At 42.9% G+C, this 16,564-nt stretch overlaps 1 protein-coding gene across 1 annotated transcript; it reads right to left on the reverse strand.

Moving 5' to 3' along the window:
* Window positions 1-10,008: 10,008 nt before the first annotated feature.
* On the reverse strand, window positions 10,009-10,953 carry LOC114701600 (olfactory receptor 2B11-like). Its single transcript, XM_028881721.1, has one exon. It carries the CDS (start codon window positions 10,951-10,953, stop codon window positions 10,009-10,011), a length of 945 nt encoding a protein of 314 aa, XP_028737554.1.
* Window positions 10,954-16,564: the final 5,611 nt, after the last annotated feature.

Below are 16,564 nucleotides of genomic sequence, written 5' to 3' on the forward strand. Positions count from 1 at the left end.
GGAGTGGCAGTATGAGGAGGCGTGGTTTTGTTGAAGTGGGTGTGGCCTTGTTGGAGGAAGTATATCGCTGTGGGTGGGCTTTGAGGTCTCCTATGCTCAAGCTATGCCCAGTGTCATACACCGTTCACTTCCTGTTGCCTGCAGATCAAGATGCGGAAATCTCAGCTCCTTCTCCAACATCTTGTCTGCCTCCATGCTGCCATGCTTCTCACAGTGATGACAGTGGACTAAACCTCTGAAACTGTAGGCCAGCCCCAATTAAATGATTTCCTTTGCAAGAGTTTCCATGGTCATGGTGTCTCTTCACAGCAATAGCAATTCTAACTAAGACAGAAATTGGTACCAGGGACTGGGGTATTGCTGTGATTGGCCTGGCCATGTTTTTGTTTGGAGGAATATGGAACACCTTGGGGCTTTGAACTAGAAAAGCAGTTAAACACTTTAAGTGGGGCCTAATGGGTCATACTAGTAGGAACATGGAAGATAGTGTTACTGAGAGTGATTTGAACTTTTGTCCTGGCTCAAGAGGTTTCAGAGGAGAAGAATGTTAGTATGTGGCTTCTTCCTCACAATGCACACTCCCTCATCCCCAGATCTAGCCTGAATTCCCCAGCCAGTCTGGTCAGTCTTGACTGTACCACTCCAAACCTACAAGCTTAGACCAGGACATGCATTTAGGCCCCTGTATCCACCTGACTTCATCCTGCCTATGCCACAGCCAACTTTCAGGTCAAACTCAGCCTACACATCCTGTGCTTTTTCCAAGCCTGCTGTGTCCACATCAGAAACAGAACAAAAATGTCCACATGCCCAAGTCTCATCTCAAAAAATAAAAAGATAAAAAAATCAAGACACTATTTCCTTCCCCCTAATCCGTCAGTGTTATAGGAATGTTCTTCATGAGCAATCATAAACTTCAGCCAAGAATTCAAGGAGTTGAAAGAAGACAAAAAGAAATAGCTCAATGAACATAAAGAGAGCACCTAATGGTGCTCAAGAAAGCACCAACATGAGGTGGATGAAAATAATGAAGACAATCCAGGATTTGTACAATCCAGGATTTGTAAACCAAATTCACTAAAGAGATAAAATCATTGGAGAAAACTCAAGCTAAATGAAAGTGGAATTGGACAACTTAATAACCCAACTAGGAAAGAGAAAGTCTTACAAGTAGAATGGACTAAGTAGAAGACAAACTATCAGGACTTGAAGATAAAGTGGAGGATTTAGACCACACAAGCAAAGAACAAAAAATTTTAAAAGGAAAGGAGTATGTTGAAACTGGAGGACATTGTGTAAAGACTAAATCATTTGAAGACTAATCAATTGAAGACTAATCAATTGAATTGAACTATAGATGAAGGAAAAGAATCATTTTCTGAATCAGTATTACAGATCAGATCTTCAAAAAAATCATAGAAGAAAACTTCTCCAAGCTAAGGAAAGACATATTCATTCAGATACAAGAAGCACACAGAACACCAAATAAACAAGACCAGAAAAGACCCATGCTCACACTGTGGTGTCACACAGTTAAAACACTCAGTACTCAGAACAAAGAGTGTTGAAAGCTGCAAGATGGGGAGAAACACATACAAGTCACATATAAATAAAACCTCATCAGAGCAACAGCAGATTTCTCAACAGAAAATTTGAAAGCCAGAAAATACTGGAGCAATGCACTCCAAGTTCTAAAAGATCACACCTGCCAACTACTGTACTTGGCAAAATTATCTGATATAGCTGAAGGAGAAAAAAAAAAGCTTTTCATGATCCAAACAGCTTAAAAAATTAATATCCGGCAGACTAACCCTAAACAGAATACTGGAAGCAATACTTCATACTGAAGAGGAGATCAACCACGGCCAAGAGACTGTAAAAAGAAAACAAATGATGCTGTAATCACTGAAATACAGAGTATGACTAAGAAAACAAACAGTGGGAAAAATGACTGCATCAACATAGACCTTTCAATAATGACTTTAATATTAATCATCTTAACTCTCCAATCAAAAGATATAAGGTGGCTGAATGGATTAAGAAGCAAAACCCATCTTTCTATGGTCTATAAAAAATTTGTCATTAAAGAATGAAAAAAAATTACTCCAACTAAATGGGATCAGGAAGCGAGCAGGAGTCACTGTCATAATATCTGACAAAATAGACTTCAAACTAAAGCTAATCGGAAGGGGTAAAGAAGACCTCTTCATTCTACTGAAGGGAACAATTAAACAAGAAGACATTATAATCCTCAATAGAACTCTGGTGCACCTGTTTTCATAAAAAGCTACTACTACCTACTGGAATTGAAGACAGATTAACATCAGTCCATTGTCAATAGGAGATTTCAACAATCCATGTAGAACCACAGAGCCGGCAAACAGCCAAAGTACTCTTCAGAAGGAAAAATGAAACTGAAGGCAATCTTCTTCCTGGTTTCAAAATATATTGTAAAGCTATAGTAATCAAAACATCATAGCAATAGCAAAACAAAACAAAACAAAACAAAACAAAACAAAAACCAGACATGAATCAGCATAAAGAGCTGAAAAATAAATTCACATTTACCATTAATTGATCTTTGACAAGAGGTCTAGGAATACACAGCAGTTAAGAAAGAACTTCTTCAAAACTGATGCTGGAACAACTTCTCAATGAAAGCAATTCAACTAGATTTCTATCTCATAATGTAACTAAAAACCAACCCAAATAGATTAATGACTTAAATATAAGGCATGGAACTATAAAACTAATAGGAGAAAACATTAGTGAAAAAACTCATGATATTGGTCTGAGGTTAGTTATATATTTGGATTTGCTTTCAAAAGTAATCACAAACAACCTCCCCCAAAAAGACAAATACTATTACATTGAACTAAGAGGTTCTGGACAGCAGAGGAAGCAATCAATAGAGTGAAGAGACAAGCCGGGCGGTGGTGGCGCACGCCTTTAATCCCAGCACTCACTCGGGAGGCAGAGGCAGGCGGATCTCTGTGAGTTCGAGGCCAGCCTGGTCTACAAAGTGAGTCCCAGGAAAGGCGCAAAACTACAGAGAAACCCTGTCTCGAAAAATATAAAAATAAAAAAAAAAAAACAAGCAAAAGAGTGAAGAGACAACCTATGGAATGGGAGAACATATTTGCAAGTCATACAACTATAAATGAGCAAACATTCAACACACACACACACACACACAGACAATACACACACATACACTCACACACATACACACACACACACATACACACACACACACATACACACACACACGAAACTGAATGGCAAGAAAACAAAGAATCTAACTGAAAATTGGTGGAAGGACTTGAATGGACATTTGCCAAAAAGAGATAAATAGTAATAATAAGTACATGAAAAAAATGGTACCTTGAAGAAGATCTATCTGGATTCCATGTAACATTATTGAAAATAGTCAAAATGTGGGATCAACCCAATCAGCATAGAAACCGCAAATAGAAAAAGAGATTACATGTGTATGAATATATGTATACCTACATATATGCACACTATGTAATACTGTTAATTTTTGTTTGTTTTTGTGGTGATGAGGAATCAAACAAACCCAAAGCTCTGCATGTGCTAGGCAAGTGCTTTATCACTGAGCAACGTCCCTAGCCCTTCTTGCTTGTTGATTTTTACATGGGGCCTCATATGCTGCCCAGGTCAGTGACCAACTCCTAAACCTAAGTAATCCTACCACCTTAACTTCCCAAAAGCTGGAACTACATGCACCCTTGGGCGTGCCCTACGTATTTGCCCTTAATAAAAGAAAATTCTGCCATTTCTGACAGCATGGATGAACCTGAAAGACACTAAGCTTATTAATGTAAACCCATGATCTCACTTATGTATAGACTCTTAAAAAGTTGTGTTCATTGAAGTAGAGAGTATACAGTAGTTGCAAGGACCTGCAGGGTTTTCAAAGTGAGATGTTGATAGAGGGGTGCACAGTTTCAGTGATGTAGATGTGTAACTTTGAGAGATATAACACACAATGTGGTGACTATAGTTAATAATACTGTATCATCACATACTTTTAATAAGAGGGTAGGTCTTAAGTGTTCTCACAATGATAGGTGTCTTAGGGTTTCTATTGCTGTGATGAAACATCATGACCCAAAGCAACTTGGGGAGGAAAGGGTTTATTTTGCTTATACTTCCATATCACAGTTCATTATCAAAGGCAGTCAGTACAGGAACTCAAACAGGGCAAGAACCTGGAGGCAAGAACAGATGCAGAGACCATGAAGGAGTGCTGCTTACTGGCTTGCTCCTCATGGCTTGCTCAATCTGCTTTCTTATAGAACCCAGGACCACCAGGACCACCAGCTCAGGGATGATACCACCAATAGTAGGTTGGGCCCTCCCCCATCAGTCACTAATTTCTTTCTTTCTTTCTTTCTTTCTTTCTTTCTTCCTTCCTTCCTTCCTTCCTTCCTTCCTTCCTTCCTTCCTTCCTTCCTTCCTTCCTTCCTTTCACCTTTCCTGGAACTCACTTGGTAGCCCAGGCTGGCCTCGAACTCACAAAGATCCGCCTGCCTCTGCTTCCCGAGTGCTGGGATTAAAGGCCTGCGCCACCACCGCCCGGCCGTTATGGAAGCATTTTCTAAAGTAGGACTCCCTCCTCTCTGATGACTCTAGCTTGTGTCGAGTTGACACAAAATTAGCCAGCACAATAGGCACTACTTGACAGGAGGAATGGGAATGTAAGGTCCTCTGTAGCCATTGTCTCCCTGGCACCATTTGAGATATGGACATTAACATGTCAGCTTTCTCTGAAACAAGCGGTTGTCGCTGGCCAGTGTCCTGGTAGACACAGGACAGTGAAGAGTTCTAAAATGGAGTCACAGCTCAAACACTACAGTGAAAAGTCTCCCAGCTGCTTGTAACTTATTTTCAAGTGCTGGACTCGCACGGCTAGAACTGGCCTCTCAGTAAGTGACAGGGTCACGGGTGGCTTGTGACTGATTGCAAGGTTAAAGAAGACCGGTTTAAACAATCGCAAAGCTTACAAAGCTGGAACGTAAATTGACAACAATCTACAGTCCGTTAATATCCCTTCCTCCCAGACACATCTGAGTTCAAGGCCACCCAGATCAACTATTCACTGAGTACAAGGCTAACCAAATACTATTCAGGTTAATGTTTGCCCTTGGCTGAGGGGAACCAGTGGAGTGCTGCATTCCAGCTCAAGGTCCACATCTCCATGAAAGGAGGGCAATTTTTTATACTTTCAATAAAAACAAGGAACAAAGGCCCTGGACACCAGATGGCTCTTTTTTTTCCTGGTTTCTTCCTTATCCAGTGAGACTATTTTCACTTGTTCTATTAAAATGTAACTTCCCTCTCCTCTCAGTACCTGCCCACTGGGACCTCCAGGTCACCTGTTGTGCCTCTTGGACTACAGTATGTGGTCCTCCTGTTCCTTTCTGACTTCAGTTTTCAATTGTCAGTAAGACCATAAACCTACAGAGGGGAGTCCATGCCCCAGCCAGCAACACACACACACACACACACACACACACACACACACACACACACAACTATGTCAAGAACATGATAATTAGCTTGATTTTGGCATTTCACAATGTGTGCACATATTGAAATATCATAAGGTGCACCTTCAATAATATTGTGTTCTAGAGCCATTTAAAATAGTGTCTCCCTTGTTGCAATACGCAGCTACCACCTCTCATAGCAGACATTGTTCTGTTTTATTTGTTTGTTTTGTTAGATATGTTGTTGTTGGTGGTGGGTGATTTTTTTTTTCTTTTGGTGGAAGGGCAGGGGTGGGGGTGGGGCCCATGGAACCAAGGCTGGCTTTGAACTCCTGATTTTCCTGTCTCCACTTCACACTTGTTGGGATCAAGCCCGGCATGATAGTGAAATTTAAAATAAACATTTTTTTTTTTTTGCTTTAAAATTAATGGTTTAGGTTAGAACAGATGGTGGGTTTCATCATGGCATGCGTTCTGTGGGGTGGACCAAGAACTGTACATTCTGGAAAGAAGACCCACTCAGAGACAACAAATGTGGCTGGAAAGTGACGCAACAGCAGGCGACACAGGGGACGCAGGAGGCCAAGGCTGCAGAGAGAAGAAGAGCAGAAAGGACAAACTCTTCAGAGGCACGAACAGCTCCGTCAAAGGGATGGGAGGGGCCCCAGAAGTGGGAGCCACCTAAGGGCTCTGGGATGGGACTTTCAGTAGGTTCCCAGGGTCCCCCCTCTCCCTCATTAGTCCTCCACACTTGTCTTTAGCAGTTTGCATTGCTGCTAGGTTCCTGGAAAAAGACTAGGGGAAGAAGCTTTAATAAAAAATCCTGAAAAGTCAAGAAACTTTTACTTATGACTATCCTATAATCACCTTCATTATGTATATTAGTTGGAGGGAGGAGCAGCCTCCTCTCTTAGGGAGGCTAGGCCCTATTTTCCAGGCCAGCCAAGCTCCCCTGATTCACCTTCCGCATCTCCATACAACCTCCCCACTACCACCACCCCGCACCCCCCACCCCGCCGTCCTCCCCTCTCTCTAGCCGATGAATTCTTTTGTTTGTCGTTTCGGTTTGTTAGAACTGAGGAGGGAGCTTTTTTCTTATTCATTGTTTGAGCAGTTTCATTCTGTAGCCCCCGGCTGGTCTAGAACTTGCTATGTAAACCAGGCTGGCCTCAAACTCAGAGAGATCCACCTGCTTCTGCCTCTGCCTCCGGAGGACTGGGCTGAAAGGGGTGTGCCTCCATACCTGGCATGGGACTTTTTTCACCTCCATATACATGTTTATTACTCATAGTCATCAGACTTTCTTATTTTCCATTTATTCAACTGTCAGAAATATACATATTCTTTTTCAATAACTGTGATAGAAAATATATTTATAAATAAAAACACAACTTTCTAATCTTGACATTTAACTTACTATACTTGGTGATATGTGGTACTGATCCAATTTAATTACCAACCACACTAACATTTCATGGAATCAGAACTATTGTTTGATACCATTTCCTTTGCTTTTAATATATCCTTTTCTTTACTTGATACGTTCTCTAAATGCTTAGATGCAAGAACTCATAAAAGTAATTTTATACACTAAAGAAAATATTATACAGTTTTGGCCATTGTGTTTAGGTTTTTAAAGTTCTAACACAGTCAAACATTTTTCAGAGTTATTCCTTCCAGATCTGTGTGTTTGAGAACTTCACATGCCCTTGGCATTTTCGGTAATGTGGTACTGCAAATTCAAAAGCATTTGCACTCCAACTTCCCTGTAAGTATTGTCTTATGAAGGTGACTATAGTATAGTCATAAGGAAAAGTTACCTGACTTGACTTTTCAGGATTTTTTATTATTATTTAAGCTTTTTTTATTATATAGGTATATGAACTTTTTATTTATTCTTTGTGGCTTTCACATCATGGATCTCGATCCGATTCATCTCCCCATCCCTTCCTATCTACCCTCTGCCTTTGCAAACCCCTTCCAAATAAAATAAAATTTAAGAGAGAAGAAAAGAAAAGAAAAAAAATCTCACTGTGGAAAGCTGTAGTGTGACACAGTGAGTCACTCGGTATATTCTTTAGTCCACACATCTTCACTTGCAAGTGTTCACTGCAGAGTCATCGGTCTGGTTTGAGGCCTCTGATTTCTGCTACACTATCAATACTGGGCCCTTACTGGGGCTCCTCTTGGATAGTCTGTTGTTGCCCTGGGTCATGGAGCTCCTGCAGCTTTGGCTCTGCAGGACCGGCCCCTTCACCTGCTCCAGTAGTTCACAGATGGGGTGGATGCTGGGGTAGGCCAACTCATAGCTCTGGTTCTGGGCCTGGGTGGCTGCATGGTTGGTCAGCCCACCAGCTCTTTCCTATCCTCACTACCAGGGGTGAGCTCTCCAGCATTGCCCTGTGCAGCAAGGAACAAGGGGTAGGGCCAGTTCTCCTGTTTTCACACCCTCTGGGCCAGCTCACCCACACCTATACCACCAGACGGCTCTACTGTGTTGCCCCAGTGAAGTTCAGGGGCTGCAGCTGGTGATCTCAGGGCCAACTCTCCCACCTGCCATGGGCAGTGGGGGAGGGGCATCTCTTCCTTGTCCAAAGCAGATGAGGGGCAGGGTCAGATCTCCTACTCTCACATTCTCAGGGCCAGCTTACCCACTCCACCCACCCCTACCCACTCCCAACCACCCCCACTCTCCCTCACCCCTCCCCACCCCCATCAGCAGGGTCAGTTCTACTATGCTGCCCAGGCAAGGTGCAGGGCCCGCTTTCCCGAGTGCTGCAGCTGGTAAGATGGAGGTCATATAATATATTTTGATCATGTTCTTTCCCCTCACCCAGTTCCTCTCAGATCTTTCCTACCCCCCTTGACTATACACTTCATGTTCTTTCCCTCTCAAAACCAACAACAAATGAAAATCACACACAAAAAAAACCTAGTAAGACAAAAAATACTAAAACAAGTCAAAACAAAAAGTACACAAAAAAGTGGGCTCCATTAAGTGTTGGTCAACTACTCCTTGGCATGGAGCCTGCCCTAGAATGTGATTGATATACCTCATTGTCATTCCATTGGGGGGAAAAAAAAACCTAAGCTGATTTTCCCTGACCTAGCAGGTATCAATTGCAAATAGCTTCTTGGTTAGGGTGGGCTGGGATTTTGTCTCGATTGAATCTGTGCAGGCCTTGTGCATGCTATCACAGTCTCTATAAATTCATATACGACCAACCTTGTTATGTCTGGAAGATGAAATGTGATCCTAAGTAGTCTTACCAATAAAATCCACGAGTCAGATATTGGAGTAAAGCTGAAAGATCAGAGAAGCAAAGGAGCAACCACTAGTAATCTCTTACCTCTCTGGATCCTCTGACCAAATGGGGCCAAGATCCTGTCTCCACCTGCCTTATATTCCTGTCTCCACCTCCCGACTGTGCTGGGATTAAAAGTATGAGCCACCACTGCCTCGCCTCTATGGTTAACTAGTGGCTAGCTCTGCCCTCTGATCTCCAGGCAAGCTTTATTTGTCAGAACACAAACAAAATATCATACAACAGGATGACACTGTTTCTCTGGAGTCATCTTTTACCTCTGGCTCTTGCAATCTTTTTGTCTCTTCTTTGGCATAAATCCTTAAGCCTTGAGTGGAGGGATTAGATAAAGATATCTCAGAGCTGAGTGCTCCAAAGCATCTCATTCTCTGCACATTGTCCAGTTGTGGGTTTCTGTGTTAATAACTATCTATTGCAAGAAGAAGCTTCTCTGATGAGGATTGAGCAATTGGGCATAGCAATACGTTGTTGATATCATTTTATTGCTATGTTCTTTCGCAGAATAACAGCAGTAGTTTCTCCCCTAAGCTCATGGTTTATCTAACCTCAGACTCTTGACCTCATTCACTGTCAGGTGTGGGTTGATCTCATGGAGTGGGCCTTCAGTCCAACTCTCTAAAACGCAGCTGGCCATTCCTGTTTGTGCCGCTGCTGCACCAGCGTATTTTCTGCAGGCAGTCACTGTTGCAGGGTGCAGGTTTGAAGCTGGGTGATACTGATTTCTTTTCTCCTCCAGTAGTGTCCACAGCACCTTCCAGCACCACGAATGTTAGTTGGTAGCGGTGAAGCCTCTCGTTGGGCGCCAGCTCAATTTCCTCATGTTCTATGACATAATTAAGTGATACCTTCAGCAACAGGCTCTTACCATCAGGTTGGGGAGGTCAACCAATAGCCTTGGCAATAACTTGTGGTCTTTAGGTGAGTCTAGGGACCCCTTTGGCCAACAACTCGTCAAGATGTAACCCACTCCTGGCATTAGAGGTTTGAGGGTGGTTTTGATGTAAACATTTAAGCTGGGTGTGGTGATGGCCACCTGTAATGCCAACACTCTAGAGGCTCTAACAGGATGATCACAAATTCAAGTTCAGCAATTCCCTATTTCAGACAAAACAAAATCAAAAGGATGATCCATATTATCTTTGGGCCTTCCCATTCAAAATTTTTTTTCAAATCTCCTTAGTTGAAATGGCCTTCCTCAGAAGCCTCCTCATAGCTCCTATGACATCTTTGTTCCTCAGAGTGTAGATGAATGGATTAGCCATGGGAGTGATGACACAGTAAAACAGAGTCAAGACCTTGATGAGGTCTTGGGAGCCCTCCTCTGAGGGCTGCATGTAGATGTAGATACCTGGCCCATAAAATAAAGACACCACCAGCAAGTGTGATGAGCAAGTGTTTAAAGCTTTAAGCCTCCCAGCCGCAGAAGGAATTCGAAATACAGTCTGAGCAATGTAACTATAAGACACAAGTATCATGGAGAGGGGACCCATTATCAAGAACGTGGCCACCACTGATAAAGTAATCTCATTGACTGTGGTGTTCCCACAAGACATCTTAATAAGCCCAGGCAGCTCACAGAAGAAGTGGTCCAGCATCTGGTTCCCACACAGGGGCAACTGGATGGTGAGCGTAGACTGTAGTAGTGAATTGGCCAGGCCAGTGAGCCAAGCTGTGCTGGACAGCTGCAGACAGAGCCTGTGGTCCATGATGACAGAGTACCTCAGAGGCTTGCACACAGCCACATAGCGATCTAAGGCCATGATGCCGAGCAGAACACATTCTGTACAGCCTAGCCAATGAAACACGTAGGCCTGGGCCATGCAGCCTATGTAAGTGATGTTCTTGTTGGGCCCCTGCAGGTTAAACAGCATTTGAGGGACAGTTGTGGTGGTGAAGCAGAGATCCAAAAATGAAAGGTTGGTAAGGAAGAAATACATGGGACTTTGGAGCTGGGAGTCAAGTTGAGAGACCAGAATAATAGCCATGTTTCCCAGCAACGTGAACGTGTAGGAGGTCAGGAGGACAAAGAAGAGAGGAAGATCCAGCCATGGATATTTGGTAAGGCCCAAAAGAATGAAATCTTCTGGAAAACCTCCACTGATGAGCTTCATTGAATTTTCAAAAGAGAGTGACCTGATAAAGAATGAAGGAAGAAAAGGATGATTTGGAGGAAAAAATTACAAGTAGGTAGAAATTCTGAAGACACTAGGGAAAAAAATATACTTTAATGGGGAAAGAGCTGACGTATGCCATCCACAGAAACCACAGCAGTGCCAATGAATATAGTAATTTATAGGTAACATTTCAAACATCCGGAAAGCTCTTCCTGGGACAAAGTTGTTTTATATAATGCTTGCTTTCCTCTCTCTACTCCCTTTTTAAAAGAAATTTCTCACTGAGGCATTTAAAATCCCTGAAGAAATCAGGCTTTGGGTGGTGTGGTAGGTGGGAGCTTCTCTCTCCACTTCTTTGTGTTAGGAGAGCAACTTGTCAGTAGAAAACAACAGCTTTTTTATTGCTTAAACATTTCTTCTGCCTGACGAAAGATGCCAGTGGCAGGTGGACACTCTGTTGTTTTCCCTGGTACCTCAGAGCTAAGGAAGTGTGTGATTTAGACTTAGCCCACCAGATGCTAGTCCCCGGGATTGAATTTAGTGGAATGATAACACGAAGGAATGAAGAAATGATGGGGACTTCAGAAATTCAGGACAGACAACCTCCTGAGTAGCATCCCCGGTGACATCACCAAAGGACAGACCTGTGTCATCTCTCCTGGGGTACAATCCTGATTGTGTCTCCCTTTTCTTCACTTCTTTTCCCATTCTGTGAAGCATTACTTTTCTAACTGTTCTTCTGCTTAAACCATCAGAATCACCGTCATCCCGTTTACAATAAGAACCCTGACCAATAGAGAAAACTGCACCAGAAAACAAGTTTAATGTACCTCAGATCTCTTGTAAGAACCCATGGGGAAGAATCGAATGAACATCTCCAGGCATTGAGAGCATCATGGTACCCACACCCGCTTTCCCACTCTAGTCAAGGCAGTACTGCTCTCTTGTCTGATAAAGCTGCCTTTCTTGAAGTGTAATACCTCTCAGGGGAAGGACAAGATGACACAGAAAAAGACATATCCGCAAAGGGTGTAAGAAAACACAGGGCTGGAGCGCGCCCGGTGGCACAGCTGCTGCCTCGTATGCGCAAAGCTGTGGGTTCAGTTGCCGGAACTACTGCCGAAAAGAACTACGACAATGAGATGCCACAGTACAGCTCTGGAGACGGACGAAACTGAGAACACAGACAGCACCAGGTGCTAGAACAGAGACAGACCAAGTGCTAGAACAGAGATAGACCAAGTGTGAGAACACAGACAGACCAAGTGTGAGAACACAGACAAGACCAAGTGTGAGAACACAGACAGACCAAGTGTCAGAACACAGACAGACCGAGTGTGAGAACACAGACAGACCAAGTGTCAGAACACAGACAGACCGAGTGTGAGAACACAGACAGACCAAGTGTCAGAACACAGACAGACCAAGTGTCAGAACACAGACAGACCAAGTGTCAGAACACAGACAGCACCAAGTGTGAGAACACAGACAGACCAAGTGTGAAAACACAGACAGACCAAGTGTGAGAACACAGACCAAGTGTGAGACACAGACCAAGTGTGAGAACACAGACAAGACCAAGTGTGAGAACACAGACAAGACCAAGTGTGAGAACACAGACAAGACCAAGTGTGAGAACACAGACAGACCAAGTGTGAGAACACAGACAGACCGCGTGCTCAGACCCAGACAAGCACAAATACTAGCACAGTGGGCACCCAATGCTAAAACATGGGTAAGTCCACGCGCTTTTCCAGAGACAAGGACGAATGCCGGGACAGCCTAGGGCCGCAGGCATTCATTCCCCTTTGCACAGATGCACAGTGGTGCAGTCACCTGGAAGACAGTTCAGCAGATTCTTCAGCACTAAACGTAAGCTGTCAAACTTAGCCAGAGATTCTGCCCCTTGCTATTCCCCAAATGTGCTGAAAAATGATGTCTGCCTGAAAACTTGCACACAACTGTTTAAAACTGCTTTACTCATAACTGCAAATACTTAGAAATAGTTGAAATATCCTTCAGTAGGTGAGTGGATAAATAAACCACGGTATATTTAAATAATAGAACATCATTCGGTACTAAACGATGAGATTTCAAACCATGAAAAGACACCAGAGAAGGCAATCTGAGAAAGCTATACACTATATGATTCCAACAGACTGTCATCCTAAAAGGGTGACATCGTAGCGACGTTAAAAACATCAGTGGCTGAGGATGTGAGAACCATTGCAACATCAAGGATTTGGGACAGTGAAACCACTCCATAGCCTCTGTGCACATTGCTCTCTGTAATGACGGTTATGTGCCATGACAAACTCATCCAAGTGCACGTGATGTATAATGCTGAAGGTGAAGTTCAGGGTAAATTCTGAATTTGGGGTGATCCACCAGTGTTGGCTCATTGATTAAAACAAATGTGCAGATGTAAGGGGGTTATGAGAAATCTCTGTACCTTTGCTCAATTTTTCTCTTAGCCTAAAATAAAATTTTGAAGAAAAAAATTCTGTCTATCTAGGAGGTTATATGATAAATGAAAGTGAATTCTCCTTGTTGCCTGCTCAATATGTATAAAAGCTCAGTAAGAGCCAACTAAAAGACAAGCCCGAGGGAAACAATAATGCATTTGAAAATGAATGTAGAAATTTCCTAGTTTAGGACAGAGATATAGATACCATATGTGGGAATTAATTCTGAGAAATCTTAGCCAAAGAAATTACACGTGACTCTATCGTGACTAGAGAGATGTGTTTCACAGCAGACTGTGACACTGAGCAAAGCTTGAGCAAAAGACCTCAAAGCCCATCCCCACAGTGACACACTTCCTCCAACAAGACCACATCTACTCCAACAAAGCCACACCTCCTAATAGTGCCACTCTCTATGAGATTATGGGGGCCAATGACATTCAAATTACTGTAGGAACCTACCTACCTACTTCTTAAACAAAATGGTAATTGTACAGGATAAAAGATGGCTTTAATTATAGCTATAGACTGAACTGAAGATCCACTCTTGTTTGTTTAAAAAATGATTATTGGGCCAATCAGTATTGCTGGATATCTGGAGGCAGCAGGAAAAAAAGTTTTATCTTTCTCCTTTGAAGGGATGAAAAAAAGTCATCTCTAGAAGAGGAAGAGTAATGGAGCTAAGAACACGGTGTGCTGACTTTGCATTGGTATCTGTGATAAAACATGACCAGAAGCCAGAAATGACTGTTCTGTGTTAGCTTTGCTCAGTTCTGAGTCCTGTGAGGAGCTTGGAGGCACATGAAAAGTTTGTAGAACTCATCAGCAGAGATAGGTAAGAAAAGCTGATGAGCCAGGTGCCTTGGAGGAAGTGAGGGGACAGGGAGCATGTGAGTGCTTTCCAGCTAATCTAAGAAAAGAGTATTTCAGGATGTGTTGAATTTGATGATTTCATGTTTTGACATGACATGGTGTTTAATAGGTTACATCATGTGACTTTAGAAGTGGGCATTAGCAAAGTGTCCTGTGAAATTATCCTTGAAATGCTGACTTGTAACTTATCTCTTACAGGGTGGGGGTGGGGGTGGGAGAGAGAGAGAGAGAGAGAGAGAGAGAGAGAGAGAGAGAGAGAGAGAGAGAGAGAGAGAGAGAGCTTTCCTTCAAGACTTCACAAGCTAACCACAAAGGCAAGTACTTCATTAAAATGTACACCAAAAAATGAATACAACTGAAATTCTCAAACCACAGAATGTAGTGTTAACATTTAAATTCAAAGACTACATTAGTTGATTATTCCATTATTTATTCACATATTGGCTCATTAAATAAATGTGTCTATTAAGCATAGTTCATCATGTTATTTACAGCAGGACAGAAAACCCATCCAGACCCATCCTGTCTGAAGAGTCCACACCAAGACCTCTCTACTTCTGCATAAATAACAAGCAACAACTCAGAATGAGCTATGTGCCTTCCTGTAGACAGGCAAATGGTGAAGAGTTTGGGGATGTAAGAAATCTCTCGTGGGTAGGAATCAAGACTCTGATAGTGTCCTGAAGGTGAATGCTATTGAACTGAGTCTTAAAGATTAGATATGGTATATATAATGCAAATATTTGTCTCTGTCAACTAAAATGGTAATGAAAGAATGAAAAGTTTAAGTTCAGGCTGGAGAGATGGCTCACTGGTTAAGAGCACCGGCTGCACTTCCAGGGGTCCTGAGTTCAATTCCAGCAACCACATGGTGGCTCACAACCATCTGTAATGAGATCTGGTGCCCTCTTCTGGCCTGCAAGGACACATGCAGGCAGAACACTGTATACATAATAAATAAATAAATAAATAAATAAATAAATAAATCTTTAAAAAAAGAAAGAAAGAAAAATGTAAGTTCATCAAGAAAAGGAGGCTGAGAAGGAAGATGACAGCAAAGTGATGATGTAAATGACATTTTGTAAATTAAAAAGCAAACAATTGCACCGTAATGGTCAGGAAAGCAGAAGCCTTAGGCAGTGATTTAGAGATTCAGTAAGCAAGTGAAAGGAATGGGAATTCTGGGAACCAGACCTTTGGAGGGACTGGTATGGTGCTGAATTAAAAACAATGGGTTGCCAGACATAGTGGCTCACATCTGCAATGCCAGTACTTGGAAAGCTGAAGCAGGAAGATCACCCTAAAATCAGGACCATCCAGGATTATATAGTGAATTCTAGACCAGCTGGAGCTCCAGAGTGAGACACTGTCTCAAAACACAACAGGCCAAGTGAACCAAAGCAGAGGATGCTCTGGGGTTGTCTGAACGACTGTATGAAGGAGCCTCAGCGTTCAGATACCAATCTCCTCTGTGCTACCCCCTGCTGCTCTCCCACTCTGCCTGGGAAGAAGGCGGTGTGGCTCACCCATCTGCAAGGATGAGCTAAGAACACCTGGACTCTGGGCAGGCGTGAGACCAGGAGTTGAGGAGCTGAATGACAGCAGATCAATTAAACAGCAGTTTAATTCTGCATATTCACACACAGCTTTGTTTGTTATTTCTGAAATAGGGCTTGACTTTGTAGCCTAAGCTGTCCTAGAACTCACTATGTAGCCTCGACTGACCTTGACCTCATGCAAACACTCCTTTTTCAGTTTCCTAAATGCTGGGACTACAGGCAAGAGTGACCACACTTGGCTCAAATTGCTCCATCTTAATGGTAATAAATAATACTTAGAAGTGAAAAGAAAATTCATAGATTAAAGTTTGTGTTATTAAGAAATGTGGGTAGGTAGGGGCTGTGGCGGTAGCTCAGTCGGTAAAGCGCTCCAAGCCGGGGGACTTGAGTTCAGATCAGGAGTACCTGTGTGAAAAACCCGGGCATAGTGGTGCATACCCGCAGTCCTGATGCTTCAAAGACAGACACAGCAGGGGCCCTGAAGCCTCCAGGCCAGCTAGTTTTGCCAAATCAGCAAGCTCCACATTCAGTGGGAGACCAGACCTCAGAAAATAAGGTAGAGGGAGATAGAGGAGACGGCGCAGTGCTGAAGAGCACTTGCTGCTCTTCCAGAAGACTGCGTTTACTTCCCTGCACCTACACCGGGTGGCTCACAGCTGCCTGTGACTTTAGCTCCAGAGGATATGTTGCCCTCTTCTGTCCTCTGCAAGC

This window comes from Peromyscus leucopus, chromosome 5, assembly GCF_004664715.2.
Source record: "Peromyscus leucopus breed LL Stock chromosome 5, UCI_PerLeu_2.1, whole genome shotgun sequence".
In the NCBI taxonomy this organism is placed as follows: domain Eukaryota; kingdom Metazoa; phylum Chordata; class Mammalia; order Rodentia; family Cricetidae; genus Peromyscus; species Peromyscus leucopus.

Excerpts from the sequence above, each read along its gene's own strand:
- LOC114701600 (XM_028881721.1), bottom strand. The coding sequence starts at position 10,953 with ATGAAGCTCATCAGTGGAGGTTTTCCAGAAGATTTCATTCTTTTGGGC.